At 31.5% G+C, this 16,052-nt stretch overlaps 4 protein-coding genes across 6 annotated transcripts; 3 read left to right on the forward strand and 1 right to left on the reverse strand.

Moving 5' to 3' along the window:
• The first annotated feature begins 695 nt into the window (after window positions 1-695).
• LOC111015240 (putative GABA transporter 2) lies at window positions 696-7,202 on the forward strand. The gene is made up of 7 exons (XM_022290200.2): window positions 696-959; window positions 1,050-1,280; window positions 4,213-4,310; window positions 4,827-5,013; window positions 5,735-5,865; window positions 6,333-6,569; window positions 6,647-7,202. Exons 1-7 carry the CDS (start codon window positions 875-877, stop codon window positions 7,034-7,036), a joined length of 1,359 nt encoding a protein of 452 aa, XP_022145892.1. The 5' UTR covers window positions 696-874; the 3' UTR covers window positions 7,037-7,202.
• Window positions 7,203-8,308: 1,106 nt separating this feature from the next.
• LOC111015337 (uncharacterized) lies at window positions 8,309-9,010 on the forward strand. Its single transcript, XM_022290336.2, has one exon. It carries the CDS (start codon window positions 8,341-8,343, stop codon window positions 8,866-8,868), a length of 528 nt encoding a protein of 175 aa, XP_022146028.1. The 5' UTR covers window positions 8,309-8,340; the 3' UTR covers window positions 8,869-9,010.
• A 3,001-nt stretch (window positions 9,011-12,011) lies between these two features.
• LOC111015343 (1-acyl-sn-glycerol-3-phosphate acyltransferase) lies at window positions 12,012-14,969 on the forward strand. Of its 3 annotated transcripts, XR_015791858.1 has the most exons (5): window positions 12,012-12,528; window positions 13,289-13,306; window positions 13,407-13,621; window positions 14,057-14,443; window positions 14,474-14,969. XR_015791858.1 is itself a non-coding variant. In XM_088125980.1 (4 exons), exons 1-3 carry the CDS (start codon window positions 12,192-12,194, stop codon window positions 13,586-13,588), a joined length of 537 nt encoding a protein of 178 aa, XP_087982106.1. In that variant the 5' UTR covers window positions 12,012-12,191; the 3' UTR covers window positions 13,589-13,621; window positions 14,057-14,969. The 3 variants fall into 3 exon arrangements, 2 of the variants coding, with proteins under 2 accessions (XP_087982106.1, XP_022146035.1); XM_088125980.1 differs by having other exon boundaries at window positions 14,057-14,969; XM_022290343.2 differs by lacking the exons at window positions 14,057-14,443; window positions 14,474-14,969 and having other exon boundaries at window positions 12,014-12,528; window positions 13,407-13,731.
• On the reverse strand, window positions 14,222-14,826 carry LOC111015344 (transcription factor CPC). Its single transcript, XM_022290346.2, has 3 exons — window positions 14,685-14,826; window positions 14,493-14,580; window positions 14,222-14,359 (listed from the first exon to the last, which is right to left on the reverse strand). Exons 1-3 carry the CDS (start codon window positions 14,755-14,757, stop codon window positions 14,278-14,280), a joined length of 243 nt encoding a protein of 80 aa, XP_022146038.1. The 5' UTR covers window positions 14,758-14,826; the 3' UTR covers window positions 14,222-14,277.
• Window positions 14,970-16,052: the final 1,083 nt, after the last annotated feature.

The raw sequence follows: 16,052 nt of genomic DNA on the forward strand, positions 1-16,052 counted from the left end.
CAATTTTTGGTGTAAATACTATTTTGGTCATACTATTTTTTGCTTTGATTTGTTTTGATACCTATATTTTCAAAATGTACATCTTACTCTCGATACTAATTTCAATTTTTGTTCATTTTAGCATGACATATTTCACTCACTGAATTTCTTAAAATGTAGCCATAAATTTTTATTAAAAAATTTTCCTTGTGTATTAAATTCGTGTTAAAAACTTTTAAATATGAATCAAATTGGTCACTTTTTAAAAATATAAGAACCAAAATAGACATTTTCAAAATACAATTATTGAAATGAACAAAAGCAGCGAGTAGACAGAGGAAAATGAATGAATGCTTTGGAAGTAAAAAATTAAAATGAAGTAAAACCTTGAAATAAATATTTTAAAACCAAAATTACACAATTATTTATTTTATTTTATCTCGCTTGCTTTATACATTCGTTCATATTTCTTAATTGTCAATTAATAAGTATTATCCCTCCACATAAGTTTAATAATGGAGACTTACACGTGTGGAGAAACTAAAGAAAGACAAAACAGATGCGGAAACTAATTGACTAACCAACAAACTAATTACTAACACATTTAACTTAGAAATAAAACTAATTATTTTTCATTAATTAATTTAGTGTCCAATAACAACTTAATTAAGCAGTTAAAACACTTCCAATCACACAAAAAAGAAAAAAAAAAAAAAGATTTAAAAAGTTGTTTCTTCGATTACCTTAAAATCCCATCAACGTCTCGTGGCGTCGGCCATCTGCTGGAAACAGAGCAATTTCCGTTACCGCTCCTTTTTGGAAACAAACCTCTTTCCCCAAAATTTCTCTTCACTCTCAAAATCCGAAATCTCTCTCTCTCTCGATTCCGTGATCCATGGCAGAGCTTCCTCCGGCGGACTCATTTCCCGCATCCCGACGCAAAAACGACGCCGGAGCAGCCTTCGTCCTCGAATCCAAAGGTCCTCCGAATTCTCTCGATTATTTTGGTAATCTAATTACTAATTGATGAAATTGAATTGAACGTGAAAAAATTACAAATTACAAAACAGGGGAGTGGTGGCACGCCGGATTCCACTTGACGACGGCGATCGTAGGGCCGCCGATTCTGACGCTTCCCTTCGCCTTCCGAGGATTGGGTTGGATACTAGGATTTCTGTGTTTGACGGCCATGGCCGCCGTCACCTTCTACTCCTACTACCTCTTGTCCAAAGTTCTCGAGCACTGTGAAAAACACGGCCGCCGCCACATCCGCTTCCGGGAACTCGCCGCCGATCTCTTAGGTAACCTTTTTTTCTTTCTTTTCCCCACTACACCCCCGTCCCTTTCTTACAATATATATATATTTTTAGTTTAAATCCTCGGAACTTAAAAAAAAAAATACATACAGTACTTGATCATATTAATTCATTATTAATATACATATTCCAAGTTAAGTCGTTAATATGTTATAAGTAAATAAAGATAATTAAGGACTGAAATTATTTTCTTTCACTAAAATTTGATTTAAACATTATTTCTTTATAAAAAGTAATTGTTTTAACAATAGAAAATAGAAATGCTATTCCGTGTGTGTGTCTTTTTTTTTCTCTCTCTCTCTCCAAGTAATCTATATTTTAATTGGGTAGCTATTCATGGATGGTTATTAAAAATAGTGCATATAAATAAAGTAGAGTAAAGGAGATGGAAATACTAAGAATTGTTTCTAAACTATGTATATCTAAACATGTTTTCTGAGCTAATTTTTATTATATAATACTGCATATATTTTACTTTTTTTTCCCTCTAAAAAGTGACATTGTTCGAGAGACCTACAAATTCCCACCTAGTTGGTCGTCTTTTGAAAAGACGATCATATATTAATTTTTTTAAAAGAAATTTTACGGTGGCGCTTTAGGTAGTCTATCTATTTTCTAAGCATTATTCTAGTAAATAGTTTGAATAGTGTCATGTATTTGGAATAAAATTTTAAAATGGCATTATTAAAAAAAAACTCATTTTTATCCCACTAAGACTTTTCTAAGTGGTTAAATGCATCAAAATGATGATACTTCTTTTGCTATTTGATCTTTAATCTTTTAAAATTCTCAACTTAACCATTTCATTAAAAAAGTATATCGAAATTTGTTAGTAAAAAACTCATGTATTATTAAATGGTTATTTTGTTTACATATGAGAGCACACCATTTAGACATGTCATTTAGAAGAAATTAATTTTATTGATAGGTAGATGAATTTCATGTGTCAAATAGCACCTAATTGACATGTCTAATATGTCCAAATTCGTTTATATAAAAAGTAGTTTAATATTATATTTATAAAAATTTTAAAAATTATTTAAAAATACATAGGTACAAAAAGCACGTATTTTAAATTATTTTTTAAAATACATATGTACAAAAATTTTAGTAGAGTAAATTCAATTTTTTTTCAATAAACCATTTTTTCTGACCAATACAGACGCAATTATTAGTCAAAGACGAGTCTAAAATTCCATTTAAAAAATAAAATAAAATATAACCAATTGATTGGTCCAATTAGAGAGGGAATGCTCCAAATAATATTTAACTCCCTCAATTCACAATAATGAATTTTCCTTCACTAATAATTGCTGAATTCCACATTATTCTTAAAAATTTTCAACAAGTTAATAACGAATGAAAAAGTATATTACCGACATGAGCTTATATCATCGACTGATTCTGATTAAAATGTTAGAAATTTAAATTTTTATTTCTATACGTTTTTTATCTAAAAGAAAGAAAGTAAATATCTATATAACGATACAACATTGAAACTTTTCAAGATAGGAAAGTGAATTTCAAGGATAGTAATTAAAGAAGAGAAGGGGAGACAGAGAACACGAAGGAATAGACGAGAGAGAGACGTGAGGGAGAGGAAGAGAATGTGGTAATTAATGGGAAAATGAAACATAAAAGTGAAAATTTATTTGTTTTGTTTTTCTTTTTAGTACAAATATGGGGTGATAATGTAAATTCACGATCTTTTAATCAGATATAAGTACTTAAATCGATTGAGCTAGCTCAAGTTGGCGTGAAAAGTTCATTTTTTATTCTCTCTTGGTGATGTGAGTCATAAATTATTACTATAAATATTAAATTTCATCAAATTTGATCTTAAATTTAAAGGGTTGAAGTTGTTATCTTCAGTTTAGCCTCCATTCGAAATATTATTAAAAAAAATATATTCTCATATTGGTTCAAATAAATGTATGATAAAAGAAAATCGATGAGACTTAAAGCAAATAAAAGACCAACACTGCAACTATATTTTTGAAATTTATGGTTTTCATTCAATGGTAGAAATTTTGCATGGATTAATCCCTTGGACTAAATATTTAAGGCTCATTTTATGTTTATCCTTTTTAGCTTCTTTTTTTTCATAAAAAAATAAAATTTGTGTAGCAATTTAAATTTTTTTTAAAGAAACATAAAATATAAAACAAAAGAAAATAAATTGTTATTATAAATCTTATCATTGAAAAATGTAAATTAAGATAATTACTGAATCAAATCGGATCATTAAAACATTATCGCAATGCCATCATGCACCCATAGACATGTAAGTCCGCACTCATCATATCTTCGTCAAAATTCGTTTATCATGAAATTTTGACCCGAAAATATATATATATATATATATATATATATATATATATATATAGCACATTTAAAAAAATAATTATAAATACAAAATTTTCATCCAGTGTTAAAAATTAATTAATCATTGATTAATTTTTTTTAGTCCATTAAATTGTGATTATTGATTAACTTTAATGATGGTAAATTCATATTTTTTTTATTTTATAATATATAAATTATAGTAATTTTTTTATTTAAATACGGGGATGAGAATTTTTTTCTTTTTTTTAAACAAGGAGACCACAATGTACTTAAAAAATAAAATTTAAAAAAAAGACGAGGAATCAAACCTTCAAGGATATCTTAGTCTTGTTTAATAAGTATTGACAAAAAATTATAGATTATATATAATTGTCAATTAATATGTGTGTATTTTAATATTTGTTATATTTTATTTAAATTATGATTTCAACTGCAGTTAAATGATCAATATGAGCAATGTGTTTAGATTAATATGTGTTATTTTTGGTGGAAAATATATATTTTAACGGATTGAATTATGTTTGGATTGATACGCATTGATTTCGAGGATGGTATTTTGGTAATTTGACAGGGTCAGGATGGATGCTATATTTTGTGGTATTCATACAAGCGGCTGTGAACACAGGAGTGGGAGTAGCCGCAATTTTGCTTGGTGGGGAGTGCATGGAGGTATTCTTTCTATTATTCTATAATGACACAACTTTTCTCATTCAAAAACCATTTAATTATAGATTGGATTATCCATTTGTTTCTTAATTTTAATTCAGTCCTTATCATTTTAGATTTTTAATTTTGGTCCTACATAACTTACCAGAGATTAATTGAAACTAAATCCAAATCAAAGAGATAGATTTTTTTTACTGTTTGAGAATGTTACATCCACCACCATTTAGAGAAAGTCTAGAAGTTTCAACTACGCCAAATCATAAAAACTAAATTAGTAATAATTATAATTGAGCTTAGTTTCAATAATTAATTAATTCTAATTCTAATTGGGTCAAATCACAACCTCACAAGTCTTTAAATCATCTTTTATCCATCTCTTTTTATCTTATATATATTTTTAAAAAAGTATTGTGATATTTTAATTCAAGGCTGTAAATTAATATGAGCATGGTTAGTTGGTCTACAAGTTTGAAATTTGGTTAGTGATGAGTTTTGGTGATTTGTTGATGGAAAAAAAAGTTGATGTATTGGAGGTTATATCCAAAAGGGGAGCTGAAGCTGTACCATTTCATAGCAATGGTGAGTGTGGGAATGATAATGATCTCTCAAATTCCCACTTTCCACTCCCTCAGACACATCAATTTTGCTTCTCTTCTCCTCAGTCTGGCCTACACTTTCTTCATCGCCTCTGCTTCCATTCTTGCAGGTTAGTGTGTGTATATATATCTATTTAATAACTAATCGTTTCCATTTCATCTGGTTAATTCGTATTTGTTTCATTTTGGTCTCTCCAACTTTCGTAACTTTTATCATTCAACTATTCTGATCTTTATATTTTTATTCGTTTTAGTACACGTGCTTTCAAAGCACCGGTAAAAAATGACCATTTTTTACTCCCTATTTTAAATTTTTAACACGAATTCTATACACAATGAAACCTTTTAATACGAAGCTATGAATATATATATTTCAAGAAATTCATTGAATACTTGTGGGTAGAAATTGTGATTTAAAATGTGAGATAAAAAAGAAAATAAAATAACTAAAATAGAACGCTTTGAAAGTATGTATGAATATTAAAATGGATAAAAGTCAGAAAGTATATGTATACAGAGACCATATATAGTAATTAAACCATTTGAAAGTAGAAATATCTAAACTGATCGTCAAATTGAAAGTTCATAGACCAAAATAAACTTTTAATAGTTTTTTAACTAGGAACCTTTTAAGTAGGACTCCCTCATTAACGGGGGCATGACACCATATGATAATGTATTTAATAAGCTTAATATAAAAAATTCTTAATCGAGGGTGGTCATTGGTGGGCACGGGAAGAAGCTAAGAGTTATACAGATTCAGATTAAAAGATAAATAAATAAATAAGTTTTGTTGGTTCTCTTGAAGCATAGATTTGAATGGAATTTCAGGTACATCAGATAAGGTTCCTCCGAGGGACTATCATTTGGAATCGACTCTATCTGAAAGAGTTTTTAGCGCCTTCACTTCCATTTCCATCTTCGCTGCCATTTTTGGCAATGGCATTCTTCCTGAAATTCAAGTAATATTTTACCACTTTTCATTTCTAATATCCCATTTTCATTACCATTATTTGTTTATTTAGCTTTTATAATTACCAATATGATACTTCCTATATTTAGAGTTATGGTAGGGTCAAAACTTCATAAATCATTTACCAGCAGTATTCGTATGTAATTGAAATAGTGGCACATTTTAGACCCACTGACTGGTCTAGGATTGAGTAAAAAATAAAGATTTTCAGGTAGAAAAAACGATTTATGCAACGACTAAACCATAGAGTAGATCAAAATTGAAACGTTTAGAACTCCAACGAGTGATTTGAAACTAAATAAAGTTGAAATAATAGAAATTAGATTGAAAACTTTAAAAAACTAAGAAGAAAGTGTGTTTTTGAACTATCAAATAGGGTCCTTATGAATTAGGTACACAAGTTCAAAGTTTTTGATTTTACATGAAGCTCTTATATATACTTAAATGTATATGCAGGCAACTCTTGCACCACCAGTGGCTGGGAAGATGGTAAAAGGGCTCATCATGTGTTACATTGTAATCTTCATCACATTCTACTCATCTGCAGCTTCTGGCTACTGGGTTTTTGGCAACAGATCCAATTCAAATCTCTTAAAGAACTTACTCCCCAAAAATGAATCTCCTTTGGCTCCCACTTGGCTTCTCTTCCTCGCTGTTCTCTTCATTCTCCTCCAACTTCTCGCCATCGGAATGGTCCGAAAAACGTCCATTCTCTCAAAACCTCATTTGATCACGATTTCATTTTTAGTCTTTTGATCTCGCCTGTGCAGGTCTACGCCCAAGTGGCTTACGAGATAATTGAGAGAAGGTCAGGAGATGCACAACAAGGAGTGTTCTCAAGGAGAAACCTGATTCCTCGGCTGATTTTGAGGACATTGTACATGGCTATGTGTGGTTTTTTGGCAGCCATGCTTCCATTCTTCGGTGACATTAACAGCGTTGTTGGAGCGATCGGGTTCATCCCGCTCGATTTCGTTCTTCCGATGGTTCTCTACAACATCACCCACAAGCCTCCGGTGTCGTCGTGGGTGACTTATTGGGTCAATGTCTTCATTATTGTTGCATTCTCTGGTGCAGGAATTATGGGATGCTTTGCTTCTGTTAGGAACTTGGTTTTGGATGCTAAGAAGTTTAAGTTGTTTAGTAGTGATGTGGTTTAAATTGATGTTGTTTTTAGTGCAATAATAATGTGAAGTGGGAATAGTTTGAACTTTGGTGGTAGTTTTGGAAATTGGAATATATATATATATATGCTTGTACTGTAATTTTGGATCATGTAAGGTTGGAGTGTTGGACTAACTCAAATGATATCGTTACCTTTTATGATGTAGGTTTCCCCTTCCCAATTTAATAAGATAATATTCTAGTAAAGAAGTATTCTGACTAAGGTAAATCTTTTTTATTTTTTACTTTTTGTTTTCGAAAAATGGATAGAGTGGCAACTTTCTAATCCTCCTGAGTTGTCTTGTATCTAAAATGACTAAGCAAAAGAGTCCTAAAAACGAGAAGAAACCATAAGAAGGACCATGGCCCAATATAACATCAACAATTAGCAAATGGTAGAGCTTAAGGAGGGGACTGGACACAAATTACATCAAGAGAAGCTGCCCGACTAACAAGTCAATCAACACAAGAGTTTATCTTCTTGATAAATATGTTATATCAAAATTTAGGTATTAAATTATTATCAATTTAAAAATATAATGACTACATCGTTACAGACTAACCAATGAAAATAAAAAACCAAATGTTACCATTTTAATAAATGAATTTTGTAAATTTGAATGGATAAGCTCAAATATTACATTGACATCTAAAATGTTGAGTGAGATTCGACGTAATAACATTTACATCACTCCAAAACAGTACCTTAACTAAACTTGTTATTATTTATATTAGAATGAATTTATAATATAAATATAGATAAAAGCACGTCTTCACATGCATCACATGCATTGAGACTAATAAACAAAAACAAACTCTGAAAATTGAAAGAATTCTCAACTAACTCTCCTTCGAACGCGGAGTGCTTTGACTCTCCCTACCAAAGTGGGTTCCCACATCTTCCATCCTCCTCCTTATTTTGAACTCGGCTCCTTTATAATAATATATACATGATAAACGATAACGTTACCAAATTAAGCACAAATGAATATACATTTTGGAATCGGAGCAAAATGAGATTGTTTGAGTGTCCTAGAAAAACGTTTAAATGCTATAATTTTTTAAAAGATGTCAATGTTTTGCATTTCGAGCAAATTATTTTGTAGGAAAGAAGCAGACAAATGGTTTGACTTAGAAAATGAAATTAATTACGTGTAATACGCACCACTTTTCTTACACAAGCCATCTGAATGAAAACCAAATAAATTTGCCTTTCCTTCAAAGAAACAGATAAATAATACTGAAACTGACTTTCATTTTGTTAATATTAACGGGTGAAGAAGTCAATGATGGGCAGGGCATGGAATTAAATGCGAATATATGGAACCGACCTTGCCCTCAACCACAACGCGGTTCTGTTCTGTTCTTCTCTTTCCCTCCTCTGTTTTGTGCCCAAAAAATGGAGAGCGAGAGCCCTTGCCCGACCTTCCACAAATCCAAATCCTCGCCATCGCCTCTCCTTTGGGACTGTGGAAGTACGCTCTACGATTCTTTCGAGCTCAATTCCCTCAAACGCCAGCTTGATTCTGCGATGGCTTCTCGGACCTTGTCGATGTCGCATCTACCTGGCCGACATGTCGCTCCTCCTCCTCCTCCGCCTTCCAAAAGGCCCTCCATTTCCAGGTCCTTCCACAAATTTCTCCGGTCGGTGTTCAGGCACAAGCAGAATTCCAATTTTGAAGCGCGGGAAGGAGCGCTGGGTTATTCGCTTTCTGCGATTCCGGAGCCTCAATTCCGCGGACTCTCGCCGGAGATTGGCTGCTTCGTCAGGAGGGCTGCATCGGAGCGGTTCACGCCGCCCACTTCAATTGGTATTTCTTGTGCTTGAATCAAACCTTGAATAAAGGTAGTTCAATTTTTTTTTAAAAATAACTTCTAAGTTCTAACAATTAAACCTTTTTATTTTTCTTTTTGTATATTGAACTTTTCCTTAAGCTGTGCTCATATTAATCATCTTAATTTCAATTTAATTGCTATATACAAGTTTAATTTATTGGTGATAGATTAATTATCAAATTTCTTGTTGCTAATAATATATATATATATATATATAGCTAGCAAGAGTAAGAAAAGTAAAATCTATAAATTTATGTTATTTTGCTAAATCTCACTAAATGGAATTATGTCATGAATTTTAAAAGTTATATTATACATTTGGAAAATTGAAAAAGTAAATGGGGTAAAAAGTAAAAACTTAGATAATCAAAGATAGCCCATATTTATTAAGGAAGATTCGGAGAAGGAAGCTTGTTTATTACATTGTTGACTACAATATGGCAAGAAACCTGTCATTAATAACCATATAATATTATAATATGATATTTAAAATAGATACATCCAAACACCTGCCCATCAGCCCATGTCCACCATGCACGTCTTTGTGTTTTTCTTTCTTTCTAGAGAAAATGTCTTGATGAAGTTTCTCCAATATTCGTTATTTTATAATATGAGACACATTTTTTTTAAATGATAAAAAGGTATGTTAGGGTCCTTTTGGTAACCTTCATATTTTATTGTTTCTTTATCTTCATTTATATTAAAGAAAAATAAATTACATGGTCCAAACATCTATGAATTTAAGTACCATCATTTCTCTCAAAAAAGAAAAAAAAAATTCAAGTATTATCAAATAACCATTTTATTTATGTTTTGGAACAAATGGGAAATGGGAACAAGAAACACGAAACGTGGTTAATTGAAAAATGCTTAGATTTCTTAAGGAAATTGGAAATGAGAATGTAATAAACATGTCTTTAATTTTTTACGATAGGAATATAGCTTAGTTATTAATGTATATTTACTTCTAATCGTAAGTTTAAATTCTTTTCCACATGTCAATATAAGCTTAACTAAACGGTAATTGATACCTATCTCTAACTCATGATTTTGAATCCTCCTACTCTTTGTTGTACCAAAAAAAATTCCTCCCACACAAAGGTAATAGCCTAAGAAAAAAAATAAGTTTCTACTATTATATATATAGATATTTAAAACTATATTTTACTTAAATTTTTCTTTTTAATTCCGCCGTAGTTAGGTGATGAATCAAACTCTCAACATTTCGTAATGATTATAAGTATCTTATCTATTAAGTTATATGCTTCAATTGAAAAAAAAGAGCACCATAAATATAGTTGAGCAGTTAAACAACATTACTCTTTCTATAGAGGTCGGAGATTCAATCCATAATCTCCACATTTCTTATACTAAAAAAAATTGACAAAATATATATCTTAAATAGCTTCATAATAGTCAAAGCAATCATAACTTAACGGTAATTGGTATATATCTCAAATCAAAAGATTGTGAATTTGATCTCCCAACCTCCGTAATATGATATCTTTTTTATTAAAATAAATTATCATTAAATTAGAGTAAACGCTATGATGCGTGAAGGTAGATAAACTCTATTAATTTCTATGAGACATGGAAGTGTGGACTTAAATTTTTCAGCCAATAGTCTCTTTCTCGTGATTTTGATGAATGCAAAATTCAATTCTAAACCAATTTCTTTTCGGAGTATTAAATTTTCATCGACATCTCGATACTTTCATCAATATTTTTAAATATCTATGTATTTGATATTGACATTTTCATAGTATCGCAAAAATAAAAAAAAAATTGACAAAATATCCCTACATGAATATAATATTAATATTAATAATTTTGAAAATATTTAAAAATAGTGGAACGTTTATTTATTAATTTAAATATTTATTATATACTTTTAATTTTTATATTTTTTCAAAAATATCCGGACATCCATATTTTGTCAATATTTCTCAACATTTTGGTTGAAATCTTTATTCTTTTCCTGTTCCATTGGTATAACATATATTAGTTTGAATGAGGTTTCTCACTCTCAAATTTCAATCAGATTTTGAAACCTTTGTTATTTTAAGCAAGGTTTTCCGAAATTAGTTTCTTGATTATATTTTTAAATGAGTCTAAGTTTAGTATGGCTTTTGGAGTTGGCTGAAAATATTGTTAGACAATTAAAACTTGAAAACATTCTTCCTCTCCTGTTTAGTCCAATTACGTAGCGTTACACATGGGTAGAGTGAGAAATTGAACATTCAATTTACGTAAACTTCTTATATTTTAATATTTGAGTTATGTTCCGGTTGACAGAAAGATAAGTACTTTAACTTGATTTTTACTAATTACTATTAGAAAAAAATCCATTAATAAATATTAAAGGAACATTGCTATGAATAAAACTATTTCTTGAATATTCAAACAAATAATTTATTTAGCATTTCATGCTATTCTGCCATCGTTACTCTTGGCTTTCATAATTATGTAACTTCTTCTAATAAACTTTACTCGTGAATAAATTCAATAACAATTAACTAATATACAAGTTTTGACATTTATGTCATTTTTGTAAAATATTTTACAAGTGACAACATTTCTTTTATTTATGTCAAATATGCTATTATCTAGAGTCCCCTAAAAATTAACCCAAAAGAAAAAAGAAAAAAACCATGAGGTTCAAATAATATTTTTAATCTCTAAACTTTTAAGTTATTTTATCTTAGGTCTTAATATTTTTAAAATATTCAATTTAGTCTATAAAGTTTTAAGTTTGCTTTATTTTGGCTATTGAAATTTTAAAATGTTTATTTAGTTTACATATTATTATCATTTTGTTTGATTATAGCAATTATTTTATTACTAATATTAAAAAATTACCTAATCTTTGTCTCAACCAATTTATGAAGCTCTAATATATGTTTATGTTAAAGGTGACGTTATCTATTTTTTAAAAGTAAAATAAAGGTATGGTCGAAAATAAGTATAATCATAAAGTAAATATTTCAAAAATCAGAGGGATAAATTACCATTTTAAAAGTGGAAACTAGGATGTAATTTGAACAAAATTCATTTCATAACTTTTTTTTAATAAACATAAACTTGTTTTGTTTGTCAGCAAAACAACAAAAATCTCAAAGGTGAAGATAGAAGTAGAACTCGCACAATTTTTCCTTTTAAACTCCAATTTCGTTGGCCAAAATCCAAAATTTCTTCGGTCCACAACCATCATATACCAATCCTTGTATCTTGTGACCTGCAAAATCTCTCTCAACAGCACAACCACAATTGATCTTGATCAGAAAAAGGAAGAAGAAAAACAATTTGCTTCCAAAAATGATTACCCATCTTTGTTCTCTTCGTCAATCTCCGACCTCCCCCTTCGTCTCAACTTTTCTGAGCTCTTCTCCTTCTTCTTACCCAAATTTCGGAGCAATCCCTCGCCGGATTTCCGTGGAGCCCTGCCGTCTCAGAAATGGGATTATCTGCGGGGCGATTTTGCCTGTGGATCCATGGGCGCCCAACATTGATTCTCAGAGCATAGCCTCACAGGTTTTCGCCTTTTCCCTATTTCCTTACATTGGTTTCTTGTACTTCATCACCAAATCCAAGACTGCTCCTAAGCTCACTCTCTTCGGTTTCTATTTCTTGCTTGCCTTCGTCGGCGCTACTAGTGAGTTCCCTCCTTATCCTTCTCCTTCTGTATTTGATTTACAGTTCGATAATTTCCCCTTTGTTTCAATTATTGGTTCAAGTGGGCAACACGATTTCTTCAATTCTAGGGCAATTGGCATGTGGGTCTCTGAATTACCACTGATTTTAAAGTTTTTAATTATTGGATTTGGTTATATCTATCCATTTGTATCTGTTTCGCGAACAACTGGCATTTGTTTCCGTTTGGTTTCACAATATTAGGCAAAGACCTGGTTGTTTATAATAGTTCTTAGGTTAAATCATAAGTTAGTTCCTGAAATTTCTATTTGTTGAGTCTTTATACATACTTTGAAGTTTCTAATTGGTCCCTTTGTCTCCTTAAATCTTTTATTTTAAGAAGATTCTAATTAGCTCATTCACTTCCAATGTGTCTAATAGATCTTGTCATTAATGGAGTTCAATGCTTACATTGCCAGATGCCAGAACGTATCCAAAATTAGCCCATGATGTTTGTTATGTTTATATAACACAGTATGCTCGTCATGTAAATGTCAAATTAACTAAGTTAACGACAATGACATATTATATACAAAATTGAAACTACCAAATAGATACTATTTTGAAAGTTTAGGGATCTATTAAAAATGTTTAAAGTATAAGGATCAAACGTATAATTCAACCCTAATGAAATCTTGATCTTAAATGCCTATTATGTATTGCTGTTAACTCTTGGTTTTACTTGTGCTGGTTTGGCTTTTGCTGCTCCCACAACTGTGCAGTCCCTGCTGGAATATATGGTAATTTTTCCCCATCAAACAACATTTTACATTCACATTGCCTTCTCTTCAAGAATGTCCAAATTTCCAAAATTCTAATTGTTTCTCTCTCTTGGAACAGCAAAGGTTCAATATGGAACTTCTTTGTCTAATGTTGATTGGTTACATGGAGGGGCTGAATCTCTTCTCACCCTAACAAATTTATTCATTGTGTTGGGTTTGAGAGGAGCTCTTAGGAAATCTGAGGAGGCCGAAAACTCTACATCCTCAACTGTTCTAGAGTTGGAAAAGGAGAAGTCTTGAGTTATTTTTTTCTTCTCCCTATAAGATAATTAGGTGATTGTATTTTTGTAACCTTTTGTTGAAATATTTGTTTATATGGGCATCGCCCCGTAAATATAGGATGAAAAATTGAGCAACGTTAAAAATGTGCGGTCTTACTCTTCTCTCTCCTCCATTGGTATGTTTATATGGGCATTGCCCTGTAAATATAGGATGAAAAAATGAGTTTTATGGTATCACGTCTAGTGTTGTAGTGTGATAATACAAGTGCATTTCACAAAGTAGTAATTAGTAAACATATTGAACTCGATCTTCGTTATATTCATGGAAAGATGCTCTGGCTATGCAAATGCACTTATTAGCGTTCGCTTATCCCTTGGTCTCAGATTCTTCAGAACAAGCTCACTGTTGTTTGAGATTATTTGAAAACAAATGACCCATAATATCAGTTTAGTCTCTAAGAACTGTGCTTTCTTTAACTTTTCTCAGATACAGGTGAATTTGGATTGGATACGCAGCAAAAAGATTGACAGAGGAATGGAGAAGTCCTTTTAGAAGAGAAATATGAATCTCTTGTACACCTGCGAAGCTATAGTATGTATTCTTCCTTTCATTCTAGATAGAGAGAGAAAAGAGAGAGAGTTGTATGTAATCATCTTGGGCAGCGATCAAATCCGAATCCAAATCCGACCTGGAAAGATATAAATGGCTTAGGAAGCATGTTTCAAGATCCAAAACCTCTCAATTTCCACTGCGGTACGTCCCGGAATTCGTCCAGCGATCAAATCCCACCTGAAGTTCGATGTAACAGTAGCAAAACATGTTCGGAATGAGGATGACGATGGCAGATAGCATAGCAGAGAGAGAAAGAGAAAGGTAGAGAGAGAGAGAGAGAGAGAGAGAGAGAGAGAGAGAGAGAGAGAACCTGTCTCCAACAAGCTTGTGCATTCTACATATGAGATCCTCCTCCTGTTCACTGATTTGAATGAGTTTCCACTCCAAACTGGTAACTTCTGCAACAAACACATTTCAAGGAAAAGTAGCCATGTAAAAACTTTCCTTACCAGCCAAAACTTTTCAGTAGCCATGGCAGCAAAACCAGAAAAACAGGACGTACCTTCCGAGCTCGAATTCCTGCTCTTAGACTGTTTCTGTGGCTGTTTCTCCATCTTCTTAGCTTCATCTTCCATCACCAAAGAATGCAACTCAGTTCTCTGCAGATTTATTGTTTATTTATGTGTTGAAAGATTGGTTGTTTTTTTGTCCCTTGGCTGCAGCAGCTCTCTGATCTGTACTGGAACGACCAGTGCAACCAAACAAACAAACAACTGATCAGCCATTGACTTGTAGTTATCAAGATTCAAATATTTGACCCACTTGGTCCCCTTCTCTCTCCTCTTAATTTTTTTCCACATGGTACTATTAGTTTCTGGCACTGTGAAATAAGAGGACAGTACCCCTCTGATTAAGGGTAAAAATCAAGTTTTGAATATGTGGATTACGCGTTGATTTTAACCGAAAATCAAACCGAACCGACCCTTTTGCATCCGTCAAGTTTGGTCGGTATGTTTGTTGTTTTTTTCTTTTCAGAAAGAAAAAAATGGATGAAAGATGGTTTGAATGAGAGTAGTTTGTTGGTTGTATTTGTCGAGTTGATGACTGATGAGGACAAGAGCCTTGCTGCTTTGAGGAGTTGTCAGAGTTAGGCATCTTGTTTAGGAGTGTCCTAAAAATTCCACCTGATCAATCCAATCGATCCGTACAGTCTTGTGTTATAAACTTGTTTTTATTAGGTTGATCACCTAAAATAAATTTGGGTTGAATCAAGCCAACTGAACTAATTATTAATTTTAAGAATATTTCTTTTACCTACAATAAAATTATGTAGGAATATATTTATTTCAATTTAACTTCATTCCATAATTTTTTCAACAACTTTAAACATAACTCTTTAAATTTTTGACGTGCAATTTTTCACCATATAAATAAAATTGACTTACGAATCTTGATTCAGTGTTATTAAATATGTATTAAATGTTTAACTATTAGGATGAGTGACAACTTATAAACTCTGAAGAATTAGATTGGGTCAAAAAAGTACTTCAATCCTCCCAATCAAACCCATGAACTCAACTTGTTTTTGTTCTTTGTTTCCGCATTCTGCCCAATTTCTAAGTAATATAGGTTGGGTTAGGCTCTTGTAGAGTCGTGGAGATAAAATCAGGTTCTCAATCTGAAGCTCGAGAGAAGAAACTGTGAAATTCGATGGGCACTGCGGTGTTAGATGTTAACTTTCGAATGTTCAATTATAGTCTTGAATATATATTTTAGTTCATAATGTTTATACGTTTTTTAGTTTAAAAAGTTTCAACTTAAACTTCACATATTTTTCTTTAATTGGCATATGATGAACTTATATAATAGCATGATGCTGAGAAATTAGGCTAAAAAGAGACAACTTTCAAATTCTTTCTCTAAATTTTTA

The sequence above is a fragment of the Momordica charantia genome (genome assembly GCF_013281855.1).
Source record: "Momordica charantia cultivar OHB3-1 chromosome 6 unlocalized genomic scaffold, Mcharantia_2.0 BLBB01000006.1, whole genome shotgun sequence".
Taxonomy (NCBI): domain Eukaryota; kingdom Viridiplantae; phylum Streptophyta; class Magnoliopsida; order Cucurbitales; family Cucurbitaceae; genus Momordica; species Momordica charantia.

Bases quoted from the DNA above. Each gene is read 5' to 3' on its own strand.
- LOC111015240 (XM_022290200.2), top strand. From the start codon at position 875: ATGGCAGAGCTTCCTCCGGCGGACTCATTTCCCGCATCCCGACGCAAA. The intron at 960-1,049 runs GTCCTCCGAATT...ATTACAAAACAG, and splicing joins CTTCGTCCTCGAATCCAAAG to GGGAGTGGTGGCACGCCGGA. The intron at 5,014-5,734 runs GTTAGTGTGTGT...ATGGAATTTCAG, and splicing joins CTCTGCTTCCATTCTTGCAG to GTACATCAGATAAGGTTCCT.
- LOC111015337 (XM_022290336.2), top strand. From the start codon at position 8,341: ATGGAATTAAATGCGAATATATGGAACCGACCTTGCCCTCAACCACAA.
- LOC111015343 (XM_088125980.1), top strand. From the start codon at position 12,192: ATGATTACCCATCTTTGTTCTCTTCGTCAATCTCCGACCTCCCCCTTC.
- LOC111015344 (XM_022290346.2), bottom strand. From the start codon at position 14,757: ATGGAAGATGAAGCTAAGAAGATGGAGAAACAGCCACAGAAACAGTCT. The intron at 14,581-14,684 runs GTACGTCCTGTT...TGTTTGTTGCAG, and splicing joins CAGGAATTCGAGCTCGGAAG to AAGTTACCAGTTTGGAGTGG. The intron at 14,360-14,492 runs GTTCTCTCTCTC...ATCGAACTTCAG, and splicing joins CACAAGCTTGTTGGAGACAG to GTGGGATTTGATCGCTGGAC.